The sequence below is a fragment of the Didymella exigua genome, assembly GCF_010094145.1.
Source record: "Didymella exigua CBS 183.55 unplaced genomic scaffold M421scaffold_22, whole genome shotgun sequence".
In the NCBI taxonomy this organism is placed as follows: Eukaryota; Fungi; Ascomycota; class Dothideomycetes; order Pleosporales; family Didymellaceae; genus Didymella; species Didymella exigua.
Genome location: NW_022984796.1, coordinates 420,666 through 440,952, shown reverse-complemented (window position 1 = coordinate 440,952; position 20,287 = coordinate 420,666). Strand labels below are relative to the sequence as shown.

At 52.3% G+C, this 20,287-nt stretch overlaps 9 protein-coding genes across 9 annotated transcripts; 6 read left to right on the top strand and 3 right to left on the bottom strand.

Moving 5' to 3' along the window:
- Nucleotides 1-1,408: 1,408 nt before the first annotated feature.
- Nucleotides 1,409-2,063, top strand: M421DRAFT_218060 (uncharacterized protein). Its single transcript, XM_033588288.1, has one exon. The coding sequence runs from the start codon at nucleotides 1,499-1,501 to the stop codon at nucleotides 1,700-1,702; it is 204 nt and encodes a 67-aa protein (XP_033446753.1). The 5' UTR covers nucleotides 1,409-1,498; the 3' UTR covers nucleotides 1,703-2,063.
- Nucleotides 2,064-2,394: 331 nt separating this feature from the next.
- Nucleotides 2,395-3,642, top strand: M421DRAFT_422830 (uncharacterized protein). Its single transcript, XM_033593291.1, has 2 exons — nucleotides 2,395-2,801; nucleotides 2,850-3,642. The coding sequence occupies exons 1-2, from the start codon at nucleotides 2,735-2,737 to the stop codon at nucleotides 3,302-3,304; spliced, it is 522 nt and encodes a 173-aa protein (XP_033446752.1). The 5' UTR covers nucleotides 2,395-2,734; the 3' UTR covers nucleotides 3,305-3,642.
- Nucleotides 3,628-4,590, bottom strand: M421DRAFT_67660 (NmrA family protein; the record flags this gene model as incomplete). Its single annotated transcript, XM_033596428.1, has 1 exon — nucleotides 3,628-4,590. The coding sequence occupies one exon, from the start codon at nucleotides 4,588-4,590 to the stop codon at nucleotides 3,628-3,630; it is 963 nt and encodes a 320-aa protein (XP_033446751.1).
- Nucleotides 4,591-6,176: 1,586 nt separating this feature from the next.
- Nucleotides 6,177-8,534, bottom strand: M421DRAFT_422829 (monooxygenase). The gene is made up of 4 exons (XM_033593290.1): nucleotides 8,471-8,534; nucleotides 7,946-8,423; nucleotides 7,281-7,894; nucleotides 6,177-7,232 (listed from the first exon to the last, which is right to left on the bottom strand). The coding sequence occupies exons 2-4, from the start codon at nucleotides 8,130-8,132 to the stop codon at nucleotides 6,540-6,542; spliced, it is 1,494 nt and encodes a 497-aa protein (XP_033446750.1). The 5' UTR covers nucleotides 8,133-8,423; nucleotides 8,471-8,534; the 3' UTR covers nucleotides 6,177-6,539.
- Nucleotides 8,535-9,637: 1,103 nt separating this feature from the next.
- Nucleotides 9,638-11,364, top strand: M421DRAFT_67794 (cytochrome P450 2C30; the record flags this gene model as incomplete). Its single annotated transcript, XM_033596445.1, has 3 exons — nucleotides 9,638-10,025; nucleotides 10,075-10,779; nucleotides 10,835-11,364. 3 exons carry the CDS (start codon nucleotides 9,638-9,640, stop codon nucleotides 11,362-11,364), a joined length of 1,623 nt encoding a protein of 540 aa, XP_033446749.1.
- Nucleotides 11,365-11,908: 544 nt separating this feature from the next.
- M421DRAFT_422827 (uncharacterized protein) lies at nucleotides 11,909-12,246 on the bottom strand. Its single transcript, XM_033593289.1, has one exon. The coding sequence runs from the start codon at nucleotides 12,208-12,210 to the stop codon at nucleotides 11,965-11,967; it is 246 nt and encodes an 81-aa protein (XP_033446748.1). The 5' UTR covers nucleotides 12,211-12,246; the 3' UTR covers nucleotides 11,909-11,964.
- On the top strand, nucleotides 12,122-13,235 carry M421DRAFT_217678 (peptidyl-prolyl cis-trans isomerase). Its single transcript, XM_033588287.1, has 3 exons — nucleotides 12,122-12,361; nucleotides 12,445-12,692; nucleotides 12,749-13,235. Exons 1-3 carry the CDS (start codon nucleotides 12,269-12,271, stop codon nucleotides 12,924-12,926), a joined length of 519 nt encoding a protein of 172 aa, XP_033446747.1. The 5' UTR covers nucleotides 12,122-12,268; the 3' UTR covers nucleotides 12,927-13,235.
- Nucleotides 13,236-16,236: 3,001 nt separating this feature from the next.
- Nucleotides 16,237-17,651, top strand: M421DRAFT_67776 (uncharacterized protein; the record flags this gene model as incomplete). Its single annotated transcript, XM_033596441.1, has 2 exons — nucleotides 16,237-17,366; nucleotides 17,417-17,651. The coding sequence occupies 2 exons, from the start codon at nucleotides 16,237-16,239 to the stop codon at nucleotides 17,649-17,651; spliced, it is 1,365 nt and encodes a 454-aa protein (XP_033446746.1).
- Nucleotides 17,652-19,115: 1,464 nt separating this feature from the next.
- Nucleotides 19,116-19,503, top strand: M421DRAFT_7096 (uncharacterized protein; the record flags this gene model as incomplete). The annotated part of the gene is made up of 3 exons (XM_033596754.1): nucleotides 19,116-19,152; nucleotides 19,204-19,263; nucleotides 19,313-19,503. The coding sequence occupies 3 exons, from the start codon at nucleotides 19,116-19,118 to the stop codon at nucleotides 19,501-19,503; spliced, it is 288 nt and encodes a 95-aa protein (XP_033446745.1).
- Nucleotides 19,504-20,287: the final 784 nt, after the last annotated feature.

Genomic DNA, 20,287 nt, shown 5'->3' with positions numbered 1-20,287 from the left:
GTGCGGTTGCCCATGAGGCAAGAGAGACTCAAACCGTGACAAATGATTACCGAGGCGGACGGCGTAACCATCGGGACGGCGTAACCATCGATCCGATGACCAAAATCAATGCAGCACCCCACTTTCAACACGCGATATCTCTATCAATATGAGCCCAATTGAGGCTGCGCTTGCAGCTATCGAAGCGCTAGAACCTGGCGAAAAACTTGTATACGCGCAAATCGCTAGAAAGTATGGTGTGCCAGCTTCAACGCTATCTCAACGCCACCGAGGCGTATCAAGCTCTAGAGCTACGAAGGCTCAAAACCAGCAAGCGCTCCACCCCCAGCAGGAGCTGGAGCTCCTACGCTATATCGAGCGCCTTACAAGGCAAGGCCTACCTCCTACACGACCTATGATACGACGCTTTGCCTCCTCAATAGCCAGAAAGGAGCTCGGCGTGCACTGGGTTGATCGATATATCCAGCGACACCAAGTTGATCTCATCTCACACTGGGCGACTGGAATCGATCGCGAGCGCCACCAGGCTGACTCTCAGTTAAAGTATAGCCTCTATTTTGAGCTTCTACGCAGTAAGCTCAGCCAATACGATATAGAGCCTTACAATATGTACAACATGGATGAGAAGGGCTGCATGCTAGGAATACTTACTCGCTCAAAGCGGGTGTTCAGCAGGAGGCTATATGAGGAGGGGAAGATCAAGGCTCACATCCAGGATGGCAATCGGGAGTGGATAACGCTGCTAGCCTGTATATGCGCGGATGGATCTGCTCTTGATCCTGCTATTATCTATCAATCAGCCTCAGGCTCGATCCAGGACTCGTGGCTTCAAGCCTTTGATCCCGATGATCATCGAGCTCGCTTTGCTGCCTCACCCTCAGGATGGACGAACAACGAGATAGGCCTAGCCTTGCTAAAGCAGGTATTTGATCCCTCGACTAAGGCTAAGGCAGGCCGATCCTATCGACTACTTATCCTTGATGGCCATGGATCTTATCTCACGATGGATTTTATTGAGTACTGCGATTGGAATAGAATCCTCCTTGCAGTATACCCCCCTCATTCAACTCACACCCTCCAGCCGCTTGACGCTGTCATGTTCAAGCCATTCTCATCAGCCTACTCATACCAGGTAGCTGCGTTTATGGAGAGGTGCCAAGGGCTCACATCTATGAGCAAAAGAGACTTCTATCCCATGTTTATGGCTGCCTGGGAGGCCTCGTTCAAGAAGGATACTATACTCAAGGCCTTTGAGGCAACTGGCCTCTCACCTCTCCAGCCAGAGGTGATACTCAAACGATTCAATCAGCCAGCTTAATCAGGCCAATCAAGCGATAGCGACTCCTCAGCCTTGAGCGCTTCTGACTGGCGGAAAACTGAGCGCCTTATACGCCAGGTAGTAGGTGATAGGAGTGATCCACGAGCTCAAAAGCTCAGCCGAGTCTTCCACTCTATCTCAGTTCAAAAAACGCTAATTGAACACGAGGCTCAAGGCCTCATGCAGGCTCTTATTAATGAGAGGCAGCGTAGAAAGCGAGGCAAGGCTCTCCCTCTAGAAGCAGGCGAGGAGTATCACAGTGGCGCTATATTCTGGTCCCCAAGGAAGGTGAAGGAGGCACGTGATCGCCAGCACCAACAAGAGCTCGAAGAGGAGCAACTACAACACCAGAAGGCTGAGACAGCTCGCGTACGTGAGGAGTAGAGGCAGGAGAAGCTTAGGAAAGTTGAGGCAAGGCGTGCAGCAAGAGCAGCAGCTCAATTAATAAGGCAAGAGGAGAAGGCTCGTAAGGCTGCTGATCAAGCCTCACGACAGGCAGCTCGTAGGACTCAACAACGACTTGAGCAAGCTCAAAAAACTGCCCAAAGAGGCAAGACAACACGCTCTAAGGCAGCTACTAAGGCAGGTTCTAAAAAGAGAGTAGCTACGCAGCCTCAGGGTGGTGGTCAGGCCTCAGGTGCTGTAGCAGGCCCACCACCATCTCAATCACGACACGGCCGAGCAATCAAGCTCCTAGCTAAATATAGATAGCTGCATATATAAATTAATACCTATAGAACTTGATCCTAAAAAATATCGCGATTACAGCTATTGTACGTAGCTTAATAGCTTCATATTAGGGTGTTGATTTTGGTCATCGGATCGATGGTTACGCCGTCCCGATGGTTACGCCGTCCGCCTCGGTAGTGGGATGGCAAGAGCGATCCCAGAAGACAAGAAATTTAACTACAGCGTATCAGGCTAGCCTTGATTGGTCATGCACATGCAATCGCCTGGGCAGATCGCATCCTTGAGCACACTCTGTCAGCGACGAATGTGACATGTGCTCATTCGCACTTCTAGCCCGCCAGGATTGGCTCAGGGAGCACTCAATATCTCACTTGCAGCCAGTGCATGAGCAGTCAGTGACACCCGCCGATCATGATGTGATCGCGCATCGTCCAATCGCGAGCGCTCGAAGTCCGGACGTTGGGGAACCGATGGTTGACCAGAAACGGGTCGGTCACATCACCTCTGGAGAGCAGCCCATTGACATCTCCAGAAAGCCATGCTAATGAGATCGGAACGGAGATGCTTGTCGGTCGCGTCGCGGTTCGGAGTTCGGAGTGTTTATGTTGACTGTCTTGTTGACGAAAGGTTCAAGATCAGCCCGTTCCTTCTGTTGCGCTTTCACGTCTTCTTGTCTTCAGTCAGAAACTCAGCTTCGAAACCTCCCAATAATTTCAAATTGTAGACATGTCTGAAAACCTCATCGTCAAGGGCGTAGCAGGCACCTGCATCACGTTCTCTTTCATCCTTGCTGGTAAAGCTTTGAAACGCAAACTAAGCAAATGAAGACTGAAAAAGATAGGCAATGCGATTACACAATCTTTCATGACAGTCCCCGCGCTGCTTGTCAACTTCCCACCTCCAAGTTCGCCCGAGCACAAGGAGCGCGCACGACTTCTTGGCCGTCAATGGCCTCTTTGCTGGACAGTCGGCAACCAATTCTTCCGCCCGATTTCCACTCTCGGCTTCTTGGGCTATGCTTATGCGGGATACGCCACTTACAAGCAGGGCGTGCTTGCCCGCAACGACTGGATGCTGTTTGGCGTAGCAGCTGTCATGCATCTGATGACCATCATCCACTCGGCGAAGAACATGCAGCCTCTGAATGACAAGCTGGAGGCTCTTGCCGGCCGTGCCAGCGATACAGAGTTGAAAGAGGCGGAGACTGTTGCGAAGAAGTGGGCGAGCTGGAATAGGCTCAGGCTTGTCACCCCGGTCATCGCTGGTAGCTTGGCTCTATACCAACTGCTTGCCTGAATGACCGAAAAGGCGAAGATAAGGATGCTCGCATGACGGTCAAGGCATTTACGGATTCTTAGGATACTGCCTGGCGATTGGAGTTGAGGGCGTAGTAAATGGCATCTGTTCGACCCTCCAATATGTCCACTTTGCTTATCTCACCACTGTTGCGTGAGTGCTGACGTTGCCAGTCCAGATTGCGTGTTGCGCAGTACTAAGGACAGTACACATTGTATTCGCTATATACAAAGGAGCAGTTGAGGAACGCAAGAAATTTCAGTTGCTTCGATAATTAAAGATTATGAAGTAGATCAAATGCCAATTGCCCCTAATCCTAGAGACTAATTTTTGATGGCCTGATCCTTCCATCCGCTCCTCTCCTTCAGCCACCTCTCAAAATCGCACAATTGCGGCTCCTCCTTCCTCAGTTTGGCGACATCCACACCGTAGCCCTCATCGGCGAACCAGTTGATCATGATGTTGACCTCAGTGACAGCCCACATGAGCGCTGAGCCCATGAAGCTGAAGGCATACCCATTAGGCTTTCCGATGGCCCTCTCGAAGCATCCTTCCATCTCTTCCATGGTGAGCTCGCTGCCTGCAAGGCCCTCAGCACGAGCGTTCCATTTTTCAGGCTCCCTGAACGACTTCGCGCCGAAGAGACCTATATCTTCGACCGAGACCCATTGATTAGAATTGCCCTTGAGAGTATCTCTCATAGCAGTAAGGAAGACCTTGGACTTCATCCCAGGTTCGAGGTTGTCCATGAATGCGACAGGCCTTAATATCGTCCAGCCCATTTTCTCGCCATTCTTGCCAGCTGCCTTGAGCAGGTGCTGCTCAATCTCCTCCTTGGTCTGGAAATGCGGGATTGGCGTGGGGTTATTGAAGCTCTTATCGTTACCGCCTCGGTCTACACTAGAGTAGACGAAGTGTGTGACACGTTCCTTAATAGACTCATCGATCAAGTCCGATCCCTGCTTGACTTCGAATTCTGTAGTCACGCCAGGGCCCATTGAGATCTGGACCGAGTAGACCCCCCAGATCTGCTCTGGCTTTCCGGCTTCTTTCAGTGTGGACTTGGCGGAATCAAAGAGGCCCGGGACGTCGTTTAAATCTCCTTGCACGAGCAGAACCTGAGGATGGCGCTCTACGATACGTTTAGCCAAGGGGCTATCTGCATTGCGGGTGACAGCAAGGAGCGTGAACTGGGAAGCAGTAGAGTGGCTTGCGAGCTGGTTCAAGACGCAACCGCCCTGCTTTCCCGTGGCACCGGTGATGAGGATAGCTTTGGTGGCAGCCATGGCGAAGAGCTTTTGTACTGGGTGTAACGTGGAGATATTGGTCCTTGATGTATTTTGAGCTTGTCTGATGGCAGCGACCAGGATCGAAATGCAGAACAAAGGTGGACTCTGGGCATCGCTGAAGATATGGATCCTTCACGAGCAGCACGAGAAGGCATCATACGGCTCCGCACTCCATACTGCGGCCGTTTTGCAGCTGAGTCGGCGCATCCCCACTAAGTGCGTACTCATGAGTGCGCACATCGCAAACAACGCATCGGCAAACCGGTCAATGACCAGCTCTCGGAAGTCCGAAATTGACTGGTTGGGAGAGATGCTCAGGCGAGCTCTGTGGGTGAGGGTGCAATTGGTGGGAAGGAAGGAGCTCGCTTTTAGCGGTCTCTTTTGGGTAAGGCGTGCGAGCGAGCGGGTCGCAAAGGGCATCGCCTATCTCGTGAATAAGGCTGATATGCATCGAAACACTGACCACAAGTTACGACGCACTTGTGCAGCTTATTTGTGTCCGAATCAAATGTCTGAGCTTGATGTGACTAGGATGAGTGCATCCCATCTCAACATCCGCGATCCCTGGCAGCCTCTGATGCAACTCCTCCGCTTTCGCGCTGTGAACAGATTACCGAATCTCGACACTTCTCATCTCATTCGGACTCGTCTGCGCGAAGAGAACACAGTTTTTTCACCATTCGATCAGACCGCTTGTGATGAGATTCTGACCCATCTCATTTTGCGTATTGACTGTCCCTCCCATTGGCAATGCACTGTAACTGTGGTCGTCACTAAAGATGTGGACGGTGTCACCCTGGCGATTTAGTCGCTATGTCATCCCAAAGCTCTCGAAGAGCGAGAAGATTATTTCAGCACGCTCTCGAAAGGCGGCAGCTCGTCTTGACAGCATATTGAGAGAAACCGATAAAGTAGTATGTACGAAACTGCGGGCTGCTGCTGCTATCCAGGCTTCTGACCAGAGTGTCAAATAGCCGCCTCTGTGTGGTGGACATGATAACGCTGATCAGAGACTTGGTTGAGAGGTCTCCAGAATGCGCTGGTTCTGAACGAAAGGCTGGTGGCGAAGCCGGATGTCCAATCCAAGTCACGTGGATCTTCATTCACGGCTCAAGATGCTGTGGAGATCTTGGTACATACGCACACCCGCTTTCAACCCTTACCACTTGCAAAGCGATCAGCAGGGTCTAACGGGTCAATCTAGATTCCCGTGTCATGCTTCAGAGGAAGATTGACCTCGTCTGTTACGTATGCAGGTAAAGCCAACGATCAGTATCCCATCATGCATAGGACGGAAGTACTGCACAAAATCATTCCATTCTGCTCGTCTCAAGCCTCGCAATGTTCTTCGTGAAACACCGCAATATTGAGCCGCAGACACTAGTCCGTATTGCTACGTCATTGAGTCTGTCGATCTGCTGCAACAATCCTTTACCTATAAGCCTCGCACTCGGAACCATATTTTGAATGTCCGTTGGGGAGCCGAAGCGCACTGCAGTTTCAGCGCCCTTGTCTCGGATATGTATGCGCCATTGCTTGTGCGGGTTGGCGCTCCGTAGGCACTGGTCGGTGGTCCGCTGTGCACTGATTGGCAGTCATGCGGGACACGACTGAGTTACATTTTCATGAGACCTCCAGAATCGGAACTCGAATAAGAAAACACCGCTGATATCTGCGAGCCTGACGCAGACGGGAAGTGATCTAAAGAAGAGTCTTGCGAAAGGTTCCCACGAGTCGGGTTAATGTAGTAAGATGTTTGCAGCTACGCATGCACGAGTCAATGTTTGTTCGCATTATTTCAAAGCAGCCATGATCTAACAATGGACACGTAGGGGGGCTCGAAATGAAGCACTTGATAGGCTCATCGTTATGAATGCTGATTGATCGCTGTTCAACGCCTAATGCGTGCAGACTTCGCTATAGCCAAAGACTCTTCTGTTGAAGATTCACTCCCAGTCGCCGGGACCAAGGTCGATAGGCTTGTGCGCCCTCATATCCTCCATGATCTGCTCGATGTTCCAGGGCTCGTATTTGTAGCCTTTCGGGTAGTTGGGCTCATAGCTGTTTTCATCGGCCATGTCAACGCCCTTCTTAATGCTCTCAGCGGCCTTGTGGTAGTTCTCGTACGCGTAGGCCTCAGGGTCGTGCGACCACACCCACTTCGGCAGCTTTGGGGCCGCGCGACGGGGGTCGAGCTTGACCTTGTCCCAGTCGGTGTCTTGGAGGAGTTCGGCGTTCGAGAAGCCGAGCTTCTGCGCGCACGAGTTGCGGATGAAGCGGAAGCGGAGGTGAACGCGCACTGACTGGGGTATGTTCTCCTTGCCGCCGATCTGTAGACAAGAGGCGATTGAAATAGCGTCCTCAATGGCTTGTGTGGCGCCGTTGCCGGAGGCTGGAAGATAGGAGTGCGCGGAGTCACCAATCTGGATGACGCGGGCAGCAGGAGAAGCCCACTTGGGCTGCGGGTTTCGCCAGAGAAGTTCGAAGTTGACAATGGTATTGGGTGGTGTGACATCGACGAGCTCTTTGAAGATAGGCGCCCACTTGACCTTCTCCATACCGGGCATTCTATCCATGCCTTCTAGGACTTCCTCTTTCTCGATGGTATTGTTCCAGCTCTCCTTCTCGGTACCCGTGACCTTCAACTATCAGTATATAGATTTTTATGTTAGACAAATGGTACTTACATCGTGGTTCATGATCCAGACCATGACGTCCTCGCGGGTCAACGTCAGAGCATATGTGGAGGGGCCAAGCCATGTCCTGACAATCGATTCGTTGTTGGGCATCATCTTGAAGAACTCCTTGACCCTAGGGTTCTTGTCGAGCTCCTCAATTGGGAAGGCTGCGCGCCACATAGCACGTCCTGAAGGCTGCGCTCGAACCTGGCCACCGACCAACTTCTGACTCTTTGATCCTACACCATCGGCTGCGATGATGACATCGGCCTCATATGTCTTCCCATCATCTGTTGTGCATGAAGCCTTGCTTCTTGTCTCGTCCTCGGAGTAGTCCACAATCTTGCGGTTGAACTCGACTGAGACACCGAGCCTTTCCACGGCGTTAACGAACATCCGGTAGACAAGAGGGCGCATTTGGAATTCGCCAGGCGGTGTGTCGGGGTCCAGTCCTTGCGCTCGCAGGCGGTCGGCGACCTTCTTGGGTCCGATGATCTCCTCGCCAGAGTGCTTGAAAGTCTGGATCCAAGCGTTGTGGAGAGATATCTCCTTGTATTCCTTGATGAGCTCTGGCCAGTGCTTCAGGAATCGTGTTGCGCTAAGACCCATGAAGTACATGTCACCTAGGTGTAGTATTAGCCTTTGGGCTCAGGGACAGTGCGGATTTTACATACCAGCTGTATTGATGTCGGCGCCCCTTTCAAGAACGCGAACGGTATGCCCTTTCCGTGTGCATTCGAGCGCAGCGACGAGGCCAGCTAGACCAGTACCTACAATCAAGACATCGATACCAGTCTTCTCATAAGACCCCAAAGGCTTAGCCTCCATGGTGGAGTCGCGAGATGTGAGTGCATGAGGCATGTTTGGCGTTATCAGCTCTTTCGGCTCGTAACGTTACGACGTGAAATCAAACAAATATCGCCAGCCTTGAAGACTTTTGTCTCCATCTTAAGGGTCGCGCAAGCAGCGCTCGGCTTTGGGGACCCCAGTGTGGGTATCGGAGACATCGGACTAGGCGGAAGTCCGGTCACATTGTTGTTGTTTATTCTCGCTCGCGGGACGACGCGCTCACTGACACCAGGTGATGATAGGCACACCGGCGGAGATGTCGGGGCACACAGAGGTTCATGATGTCGTTGACAGGGGTCATTTCTGTCGAGTTAGCTTCGGTGGCTGACAGGGGTCAGTGCTCACGCTACCTGGTATGGTTCCCCACACACAACTCCGAAGGGCCAAGACAGCATGGCGGTACGCTAAACTCACGCCTCAGGTTAAGGCTGTTATGTACACTGCGATTGATAGTCATCACTAAATGGTCTCGGTAGATACCCACCTGGTGCAGCCGTGTGACAAATCATCTCATCAAATGTGTAGTTCTTACATTTGGAGTTGTCCAGGCGCGTAAATGGGCGTAACATATGTTAGTAATCGAAATCTCCGATGACATCTCGACAAGTGACCAAGTTTACAAATTCAAGGTATGGCGAGCCTTTCAATCCGATATACAGGCTCGTACACATAATTTGTGTGTGGAGCCGACTGGCGGGAACAGCTTCCAAGACAATTGCTGAGAAGGTTCAAGCGTTAGGTTATTTATACTCTTGCTGAGATAGCTAGTGAGACAGCTGGTGAGATAGCTGAGCTTGCTGAGCTGATTGCGTCTGAAGTCTGAAGTCTGAGGTAGTGGCGGGATAGTTGTTGTGCAACTCGCACCTCGAAGCTTGGTAGCTGTCAGCCATACTGTACTTCGAACATCTACGTGGACCATGATAGTTCTTCTCTTGAATATCTGCTTAATATGATCTGCCAGACTGCTAATGAGATTGAGGACTCTGCAATCGTAGACAGTAGGGGTGTCAACTGGTCGCTTGTCCGCGGCAGATGATGACAATCAGCATCAGCGCTTAGCCCAGCATAACTATCCACTGAAACATGTCTTGATGATCGGGTCATCTCATCGTCGGTGCCGGTAACACCGACTTAAACCTTCCAAGTCGGCCAGTCGGCGCCTTTTTTTGATCGATGTTGGCTTCTTTCTGCTCCAAACTCTTGGAATGAGCGGCCGCTACCAAAGCATCGGTCTTCCTTCCGGTCTTCTCATTGGTAGCTTCCCATCAGCATTCCTAAATCTACGCTGATTAGGCAATCAGTCTAAATTTGAAGCCACAGGCGACCTGGCTATCGTATCACTGCGCCATGCAAGCCCTGTCAGGGTGACGGTTCCAAGGCTTGGGGAGCCGAACAAGATGCTTGCCCACCGTTCTCATCGGATTTGATATCTAACTGCTTATCTGTCATTGTGGCTCGATACAACTGTCGCCCCGTACCTTTGTGACTCTCTGGTTCTGACATCTAACATCAGAAGGATGCATCCGTTCACAGCATACGCCATCGGCGTAGCCATCGTTTGCTTCCTTGTATACACGCTCATTGATATCGTCTCAAAGTACAACGCCAAATACAACTGTCGTGGACTACCTGGGCCGGCATTGATACCATGGGTCGGACGTATTCACGACCTGCCCATTGACTTCATGTGGCTCAAGTTTAAGGAATGGGCCGACACGTACGGACCGATTTACCGAACAAAGATGCTGGGAGCAAATTTCGTGATCATCTCGGATGAGAGTATTGCCGAGGATCTTCTGATTAAAAGAGCGAAGGTTTACTCCGATCGTCCTGAGATCAAGTCACTGTTCGACGCGAAGAGCACTTATGGATCCATGGAATACCTCCCTCTTATGGGCAAGAACCGTGAGTCCAGTATCATAACTAGCCGGTATCATTCCTAACGAAAACACAGAGTACTGGGCCCGTCAGCGCAAGTTCACCCACTCTTATCTGACCGAGTCGACAAACGCCAGGTACTACGGCATCATGGAGTTCGAACAGAAGCGATGGCTGCAGCGCCTTGTCGAGAACCCGGACGACTTCTGCTTTTCCCTCGAAGACATGTGCTCTAAGGTTATGGCCACCTTAACTTGGGACAACCATGACATCAGTATACCCTTGACACCAAGCGCCTGGGGTCTTCTCACACAGATGTCACCGGCTGGCCCCATTACCAATGTTCTGACACCTCTCTGGGACTGGCTACCTGAGCCCATCAACCCTTGGAAGCTTCGTGAGCGCAAGCGCCACGATGACCAGCAGGAGCTTTTCATGAAGAGTCTCGTCGACATCCGCAACAAGATGGAGAAGGGCAAGCAGCGACCATGCTTCACCAAGACATATCTCGAGACCGCCGAGAAGACCAACATCTCCGGCGACTACGAGGCGTCTTGCGTGCTGGGTATGATGGCTCTTGTCGGTATCTTCACGGTCACAGGGCCCATCTACTACTTCTTGATCGCCATGGTTCACCACCCGGAGTGGCAGAAGAAGTGTCAGGATGAGATCGATGCCGTCTGCGGAAACAACCCTCCCACAGTCGCCGATATGCCCAATCTTCCCATCCTACGCGCGTGCATCAAGGAGACCATGCGCTGGAAGCCTACTGTCCCAACGGGTATGTCTTATTCCCTTCGGATTCGTTGAACGGATCGAACTGACTTAACTCACAGGTGTTGCTCACGAATGTGAAGCTGATGACTGGTATGGTGGGTACTTCATCCCCAAAGGTACACGCATTTTGCCGCTCGACTATGCGTTCCTTCGCAACCCTGTCAAGTACCCTGACCCAGAGTCTTATCGACCTGAGAGGTGGCTCGAAGAGGGTTGGCCAACATTCCAGGGGCCGCTGACGAAATTTCCTATGATTACCGGTATGTCGTCGTTTGGCTGGGGACAGCGTCAATGTCTTGGCATGTCGATTACCCGCGACGAAACCATCACTGGCTGCGGCGGTCTGATGTGGGCTTTCAACCTGAGGAGGAAGGTTGACCCCGTCACCAAGAAGGAGATTGAAGTTCCTTTGAACAAGTCGAACTCGCTCCTTATCATCAAGCCCGACGCCTTCGAGATGGCTTTCGAGCCAAGAAGTGGGAAGAGGAAGGCTGAGGTCGCTCAGCAGTGGAGAGACGCCGAGGCAGCGGATGCTGCAGAGCGCACAGCATTCCTCAGAGCTGCAGAAGCAAAGGAGGTGCTAATTTAAGCATCGTCTGCGATTTCTTTTGACGACACGGATTGCATGGCTGGGTTTTAATGAGTTGCATGGTGTTGCTACAGGTGTGGCTTCTGTCTTTTATACCCTCGACCAGTATGTTACCTGAGCATCGATAGTAGCAGCTTTAGATACCATCCATTCGAATCGTCGAGCTGTTGGTGTAGAATTTGAGGTTGTCGTATCATAACTTTAACCGTGAGACAATCTACTTTCTTGTGCTGGAACCAAATAAAGAGGCATGCACTGCATGGTGTTAAGGAAAGAGCACAAGGCCTAGCGCAGATCCTACCGACATCATGACCGCAAACGCTGTGAGTTCGCCTTTGCCATCTGAATCGCTGTAACGAGGTGCAAAAGATGGCTAGAGATGTCGATCAAAACCTGCAGTGGTGATGGGGCGATTGTTGGTTGCACAGAGCGAACCCCGACGCTATCGATGTTTCAGTTTAGCGTGGGACGTCACTGAGCTTCTCGCTCTCCAGAGCTGTCAATTGACCTTTGTCGCAAAGCGGAAGCCGCGTCAGATTCATAGTGAAGCTCAACAGTGCTCTAGAATCACTAGGAACGGTACCATAATGACGGGAGATGTCAGTCTTGCACGCGGGTAAGTTGCTCCGGCGACGCGTGTGGAGACTTGGTTACCCCTCCAAGTGAGGGGCAATTCTCACTTGGCCAAGCTGCTTCCAGAAGAGCTTCGAGAAAAATCGGGGAGCCAGGCGGGCCAATGATGCATAGGAGGTCCACATGGGTGAGAGCTCTTGCCTCTGTTTCGTGCATCAGCAAACGCAAGGGTATAAAACCTAAGAGTACCCCTCGTTGAGCTTTGTTGCCCATCCTTCATTCACATACACCAACACACCAACAACACACCAACAACACACAACACATCACAATGTCTAAGTCCCAGGTTTTCTTCGATGTCACCGCCGGAGGCCAGCCTCTTGGCCGCATTGTCATGGAGCTCCGTGGTGATGTCGTCCCTAACGTAAGTTTTCGCTGCTTTCCATTACCCCGCCATCATGAAAAGGTGGCAATTGGCCTCGGACTACAGCTGACAGCACTGGACAGACCGCCGAGAACTTCCGCGCTCTCTGCACTGGTGAGAAGGGCACCGGCCGCAGTGGCAAGCCTCTCCACTTCAAGGGTGCTTCCTTCCACCGTGTCATCCCCCAGTTCATGCTCCAGGGTGGTGACTTTACTGCCGGCAACGGTACCGGTGGTGAGTCCATCTACGGCGAGAAGTTCAAGGACGAGAACTTCTCTCTGAAGCACACTGGCCCCGGTATCCTCTCCATGGCCAACGCCGGCCCCAACACGTAAGGACATAAGGACATCGCCTCTACTACCGTCTGCAATTGCTGACACATCCTAGCAACGGCTCCCAGTTCTTCATCTGCACTGAGAAGACTTCGTGGTTGGACGGCAAGCACGTCGTCTTCGGCCAGGTCGTCGAAGGTCTCGACGTCGTCAAGAAGGTCGAGTCCTACGGTTCCTCCTCCGGTGCCACCAAGGCCAAGATCGTCATCGCCGACTGCGGCCAGCTTGCCTAGACGCTTGCACGGACGCAAGGCGGATAAAAGCATTCGAGCAATGGATTGAAAGGTTTCGGAACACAAAAGTGGGCGGGGATTAGTATGACATTGGTGTCAGAACGACCCGAGGAAACACGTCAGTGGCTGGGACGGAGTAAAGCCATTGTGTCTATATAATGAGACAATGAACTTATGACTTCGCCAATTGCTGTCTTCCGAAACTCTGCTTGACGGTTCGACCCTTCAATATCATTCATCTTACCTATCGCTGCCATCAGCCTTGCATCGCAATGGTGAGAAGCAAGTCGTAAGTGCTTGCTGCCATTCTTGGTCGCTTTGCTCTGAACCCATCTCTATTCATATGACAGCACTACCAAGTATGCGGAAGACCTGCAGGATGGTGTGGAACACCTGGACAGCCCGTTTGGGCTGTATTGGCTACGAAAGTGTAGATATTTCAGGCCATGTTGTCCAGCTAAGAGGTAGTCAGAGTATGAGCTTTATGTAGACTCAGTCGATCGTCGCTGTCTCCACATCCAGCCGCTCGGGCATGTGTATTGAGGCGTTGGCCGTTCGCAGATCGTTTCGCAGTGTGTGTGAGTTATGGTCGATGACGAGCAAAGACCTGATCTCACACCCCATCGTGGTCACTCTGTGGTTGTAAGCTGCTACTTCGTGAGGAAGGAAAACAATCTCGGCGTTGCGTGCTTACTTGGCACGTGGCTCAACATGCTCGAGTCAGTGAAGCGTAAGGCCGAGCGCCGCTGCGCTGCCCCTCGACGCCCATAGCTACCGCTGGCGGGCTGATCGTTGCACAGCTGTTGGTTTTTGCATCAAAGCTCAAGACTTCGCATCAGAGATCTGAGTTTGATTGTCTGTCGTTCGGCCTAGACGTTTCGCGGGCGTCCGTTACGTTGCTTGTGGAAAGCCTGGCGCCCTGAGAATCTAAGCATTGAGCGAAGGAACAAGTGTTCGCATTTTGGTGAGGTTCCAGCATCCTAGTAGTACGTTGCATGACCCACGGAACGGACGCAGAGCAGTTGAATGTCCGCCGAGCCAATGGAAACCGTCTGTGTGCATTGTTGTGATCATCGACGTAATCATAGTTCTCACTCGTGGCGAATCACCCAGTCAGATATCGGCTCTTCCTGGAGAGGCTGATTGCCAGGACACCTATCTCTCAACAGTGAAGCCTAACAGAAGATGCCTTCGGCTTGCTCGGCTTAGCGATTGACTTGACCAGCCTCCAAGGCCGAATCCTTGCTGTTAAATGTTGGGACTTCATCGAGTGCGTTCTTCGCCTCCGCCTCGCGTAACAGCGGGCTTCACAACATGGTCAGATGTGACACAAGGCGTCGAGTAGTTAGACGAGGACCACTTCTCCGTAAACTGCTTCTCCTATGCATCGGGCCCCTCTTGCATCGATACCTACAACTTGCCTTGCAGCCCGTCAGAAGATAGATGGGGTCTCGCGGCCCTGTCGATGCTACCGATGGGAGCCTTGGGCATCTATACAGCATGAGCGTGCGAGGCGAGGGAGCGCGGGGTAGGATGAGTGATCCGAATCGAGTAACAAGTATACATAAAAGTGGTCAGATTGAACGTAAGGCCTAATCGTCGAGCAGCGTTTGGTGGATATCGACCGGTCAGCCGCAGCCCGCAAGATGTCCAGCTATGAGGCGTTCGACAAGTTTGTGGAGTGTGCCCATATATGCGCTCTTTCGTATCTGCAGCCCTTTATCCACGCTCCAGATGACTCGGAGAGGCAAAGGTGAGGCGGGGAAGAGGCAGTAGAGCCGCAGGAGACGATCAAGTATATTGGATGACGAATATTTTGCTTCAGACCGCGTGTGTGTCCATAGTGCTGGGCGAACGTGTTCCCACCGAAATGCTACTACTATCCTGTTAGTGCCATCGTTGAGATACGAGACTGCACATCGACGTTGTCGTGGCTGCTCTTCATTTGGGACCACGTACCGACAATTGATTGGCTCAACGACATGCACGACGAGGCAGTTTTGGGGGGAAGGGGTGGATCACAGTCGAGCTCAGTTAGCATCAGGGGAAATCCATCCAAATGACTCGCAGCACCAAGCTGTTGGAATGGTGGAATGGTGATTGTCGAAAATCGATGTTGCGAAAGTCACGTGCATGTCTATGGGACTGTGGATTTCAGCGGGCGTCTCCGAGTCCCAGAAATCTTGAGAGCTTGTGACCGAATCGGTGAAAATCAGATGCTGGTGTCACCAGATTACGAGCCGTTGCCTTTCGTCCAGCCGTGACAGTGCTGTAAGAGGATGGATGTCCGCTTCTGGCCCAACGTTCGACGGCAGCCACGGCAGCCCTACCACTACAAAGAGACTACTGCATACTTCCGATTATCGCACACAGGGGGATCACCAGCAACACATGTCGTCACAGTGGTAGTGGAGTGCTGCGTTTGGAATGTTGCTGATGGTCTGCTCATCGTCCGCTGACTACCGGGATAGCCCGTCGAACAACGAAAAGGGACCGCGTGCACGTGGATTGATCAGCCATGGGAGCGTCCTCCCGCTATTTGGCGTCCCGCCTTGCGCAGTTCGTGCCGGCGTTTGGAGTCTGGACTGGGAAGCCTGGCGGATAAGGCGGTGTCGTCGTCCGCTGAAGCAGTCGATGTTGCAGAGCACTACTCGCTGTACGTCGCTGAGTGAGCGCTTGTTGCAGCCGCACAGCTCCTGTACGCTCTGCAGTCCCAGATGATGCTGCTGCCACAGGCTGCAAAGTGGTGTGCTGAGCGTTGCGCGAAGGTAACAAGCTGGCGGTTGGCAGGCCCTGAATGATAGGCTGTGTGCAAGGGGGGCTGGGAAGTCGGGGCAAGTCAGCGGGCCTGCCTTCGCACGACGGCGCCTTCTGCGTCGCGGATTCGCTGCAATGTGCACCGTCGTGCAGGCCAAGGAGATGGTGGTTGCAGTGCTTGCAGTGCTTGCATCAAGTCGCAGGCATCTTCGCTGGCATCGATCGAGATGCTAGAAGAAGGATCGCCGCTGCGCCTTCAGCAGGTCTCCCCAGGCGACAGCGACAGCGTCCCCCACGCCGTATTGCTGCGCCTTTTTATTTTCGTTGCATGCCTGCGCAAGGCCTCGAATTCTTATTAATCCCTTTCGGTCCCAGCGTCCGCCTCGTGCCAGGTCACCCTTCCATGCGCTGTCTGATCGCTGCGCCGCTTTATCCCACCTATACATACGCTGTGCGATACATGGCTGCGCATGCTCGATAAGCATCTGAGCTTGCATTAACCAGGAGTTTTCCTATTGATCCTATTTTTCGCGGATACCCACACCCACGCATCATGTCGCGAAACGTACACTGGCGACATCAGTCGAGCAATAGCACGCACTCTGGCCGCAGCGCCGGCAGCGAACACTCGTATGAAACAGCACCGACTGAATACAGCGATAGACGACCATCGCTGCCGCACAGCGAGACGTGTTACGCACGAGTAGAAGGCTGCCGAGACTACTTTGTTAGCAAAGATGATCGCAACAAGTACTCGCAGCCAGCGCGTAGCTCTGTTGACACATATGTCTCGACTTCAAATGAGGACCTCGACAACGATGAGGATGAAATGCCAGAGTACGATGTACCTCAGTACCATCACGAACCCCTGCCAACCGACGCCATCCCCACGACGCCGCGCGACTTCGCTCAGCTATTCCCTACCTCCAAGCGCATATCCATAAGACACGACGACGCAACAATCGACGGAAACATGAATCTGCGGATCGATACACAGGTGGAGGAACGTCATCAAAAGAAGCAGAACTACACACTGTATCATCTGCGTATGCAAGACCTACGAACCCGTGACTTCTCTTTGCGCAGATATTGCCGAGAATCTGGACGAGAGGTCTGCCATGCTCTGCGCAAATACCAGAAGCCACCTCAGGAGACACGGCCGATTCTGCAGCGTGCAAGCACAGCCCTCGCCAGTTTAGTGCACAAGCCTGAGTCCCGCCCAACAACGGCGGCTGGCCTAAAGCGCTCGGACTCTGGGTACGAATCGGTGCGGGGTCAAGCAGAAGAGGAAGATGAGGATCAGGAGGACTCACGTCCCAAGAGTGCAGGCTACTTCAAGGGCCGTGCACTGCTGCCTACCAACACTCTCAAGCTTGAATTCTCTAACTATGCACACATGGAGGTCAAGAGGAGAGGTACGAAGTCGAACAAGAAGTACGCCTTCGAACATTGGGGTAGTGATTACTCTTGGAAACGTATAGTCAAGAAGGATCGTGAGCAGGAGACAGTATCGTATTACCTTATTCGGGACGACAATGACAAGGAACCGTTGGCGCACATCTGCCCGGTCCGCCTGACACAGGCCGAGGCGCGTGAGGAGCAAGCACGTGGAGGATGGGTACCTCCAAGCTATTTGCGAATTACCGATGACAAGATCCTGCGATCGCAAGGGGACATCGCTGAGTAAGTAACGTACACTAGATCATTCGGAACACAGCTGACAACAACCACAGCGTCGTCGTTGCCACAGGCCTCATGGCCCTTGTGGACGATTGCATAAAGCGCCGCTTCTCCTCGAAGCAGAATGCTCAGTTGCACATCCCGCTCATCCGGAGCGCTTCACTGAAAATGAACATGGAATACATTGGTCCCAAACGACTCATTGATGAGATGTTCAGCCGGAACACTCGCGGCGGGAGTCCAAGCAAACAACCGTCAGCGTTACGCCGTATCCCCGTACCAGCTTAGCAATTGCCCGCTGGGATTAATGTTTGATTATCGGGGCCAGCCCCGCTGACGGGAGACCCGCTTGCTCGGTACGCCGCAGCCTTGTCCCGTGCATGATTTTCTTTCCGCTGTCAGACCTGTTCTGTTGGGCTTGTGGGCATGCTGCTTCCCGCTATCCTCGTGCCGGAGTCGCACGTGTGAGCTAGGTCGCATGCATTTGACCGGAGTTCTGAGGCTTTCATGTCTGATGGATTTACATTATTTGATTGATTGGACTGAGCTTTTTTCCCCGTGGAAGGCAGCGTCACAGCACTTGGTACATTCGGCCCTCACCGACTGGTCAGCATATGTCATGACAACCACCTTTGGTACCAATAACGATGAGTGTTACGCACTCTATAATGAACCCAATTTCGCTCCATTTTGGTCAAAGAATTTATCGAGATCCTACAGATCACAAGAGCCAGGTACATGAGCCCGTACCTTTCCACCGGCAGCGCCTGACATTGCTTCACGATCGTTGTGCTGACATCTAGCGGTTGCGTTGTGGTACAGTGAGTACAACGGTAGGTACCCGTGCATTTGCTTTCGGCCATGTGATTGCGATACCGCCACTTCGAGAAAAGCACGCCAAGACAGTCCTGCTAATGAGTGACTCCACTGTTGACAGCGCGCACTAATTCGCTAGCAAACATTTGGCTCAATTGCCCTGCTTTGTACTGACGCCCTCTCCACCGCCTCACGATCTGTAGCAAGGATTAAGTACAAGGCTCTTGGATGCTGTCGCGTAGTCTGCTGATGATATCACAGCTGCCAATCCGACCTATATCCAGGCAAGGTCGCAGTGCACGCCGCAGCGCATGGTGAGCTGGCTCGCTTGACACTAGATGATGTCTTGCAGTATGTGGGTTCGAAAACGTTTACCGTGCGGAAGTTTCAGCCTTCAATCCATCAACTTGGCCATGCACAGCCATCAAACCTATGTAGTACATCACAGTGCATACAGCCGTCTTTGCGACAATTCAACCTCTTGAACTGCTTTCGATCTCTCGCCATCTGAGGTCCCTCACACGGCAGGGTCAACCATCCGTGTCTTTGCCGTAAGGCCTATTCTCGGCCCGCTTAGAACAAAATGGCCCAACTCTGGTGCCAGAGTATCGGGTCTGATGCAAAAAACATCATTGGAGCGCCGGAACCCAGCAGTCGGGCGCGGCTTCCCACATCTTATTGCGTCCTATCTGGCACTCAGTTGGAGGGAGCATGACTTACTTCACGGGTATTCGCATTTCTTCGTCACCGTCCAGCTCTCCTTCGTGACAAGTCATCTTTGTTCAACCAACATTCTTGTCAGCATCACGATATAAAGCTCAGTAGCCTGGACATCAGATCATTGCTCACTGCACTTCCCAACAACTCTTTTAGCTTCCGCTTCTGCCACCACTTCTCAGCTTTCTCCGGCTCAGCGATTTCAGCAACACTTTCAACATGTCCCAAGTCGAGCCCTGGACTCACCAATTGAAGCGTAGCTAATTTATATCCTACGATCAATTACCTTACTGATCAAGTCGTACAGAGTACTGTCAGGCTGAAGGGCTAGGAGATGTTGTCTATCAAGACGTGTCGGACCGCCGAGGTACCTTTTCCGTACCTCTTCTTTAAACCCATTGCTGACATGCGGACAGGGGGCCGCACAGCATGGTCCACCATAGCTGTGATCAATAACACTCAGTACCCGGCTCGCTTTTGGTACGACGGATCTCGTATAGAACAGGCGAAGGAAGACGCTGCTGAAATCGCACTCTGCAACCTCAAGAAAAGTCTCGAAAGGCAGCGTCCGTCGGCAAGCCAGTATCAACGATCGCTTGCTGCGTAGAATTTGACCCCAAAATGCAGACTGTACAGTTGAGTCTTGAAGATGGCCAGTAGAGGAGTATCATGTTGAAAAAAATCAACGGTGAAGGCGCTCTTTTACGATTTCCTTCTTTTTTACTACTTTGTTGTCTTACATGGACGCGAAGTCATTGCGCTGGAGTCAGGCATTGGGGGAAAGGGGGGTCAATGGGATGGGAAAGGTGGCTGGCGTTATCTACCTTTCGCTCCCTGATCGTAAAGGGCTCCTGGGCTGTGGGAGGAAGTAAGGCTGTCACTTCCTATTGTGGAAGTAGGTAGACCCTGACTACACCTAGCGTCGCTGGTGTACCGTGGACCAAAGCTCACTCCTCATAACATTCTCTCACAATCTCACACACATCTCTTTACGCTGTCTCTATGTTCTCATTACGCCCGGCAACTGCAAAATGTTGCTGCGTTGCCGCGTCATCACCCACTCGGAACGGTCTCCCTTCTCACGTACATCCACCAGCCGCGCCCTAAGCGCTTCGAACAAGTGCTATGACTTACTAGGCCGTGATTTCATACACAAGACAAGACTTCATGCACCTCAACTGCTGCAGCTCATGCAGTGGCGCGATACGAGCTCATGTAGCCTTGCCCCAGAGGCGAATTAGTTCCAAAGTCCGACAGCAGCCACCATGCAACGGACTGTCGTATGATCTAGGAGCTTTCGATACAGTTTCGTAACCCAAACAGTCGGCCCTATCTCAAGTTACACGACAACGTGTGCATACCTTCGAAGTCCTCGCGGAGCCGGGGGCAAG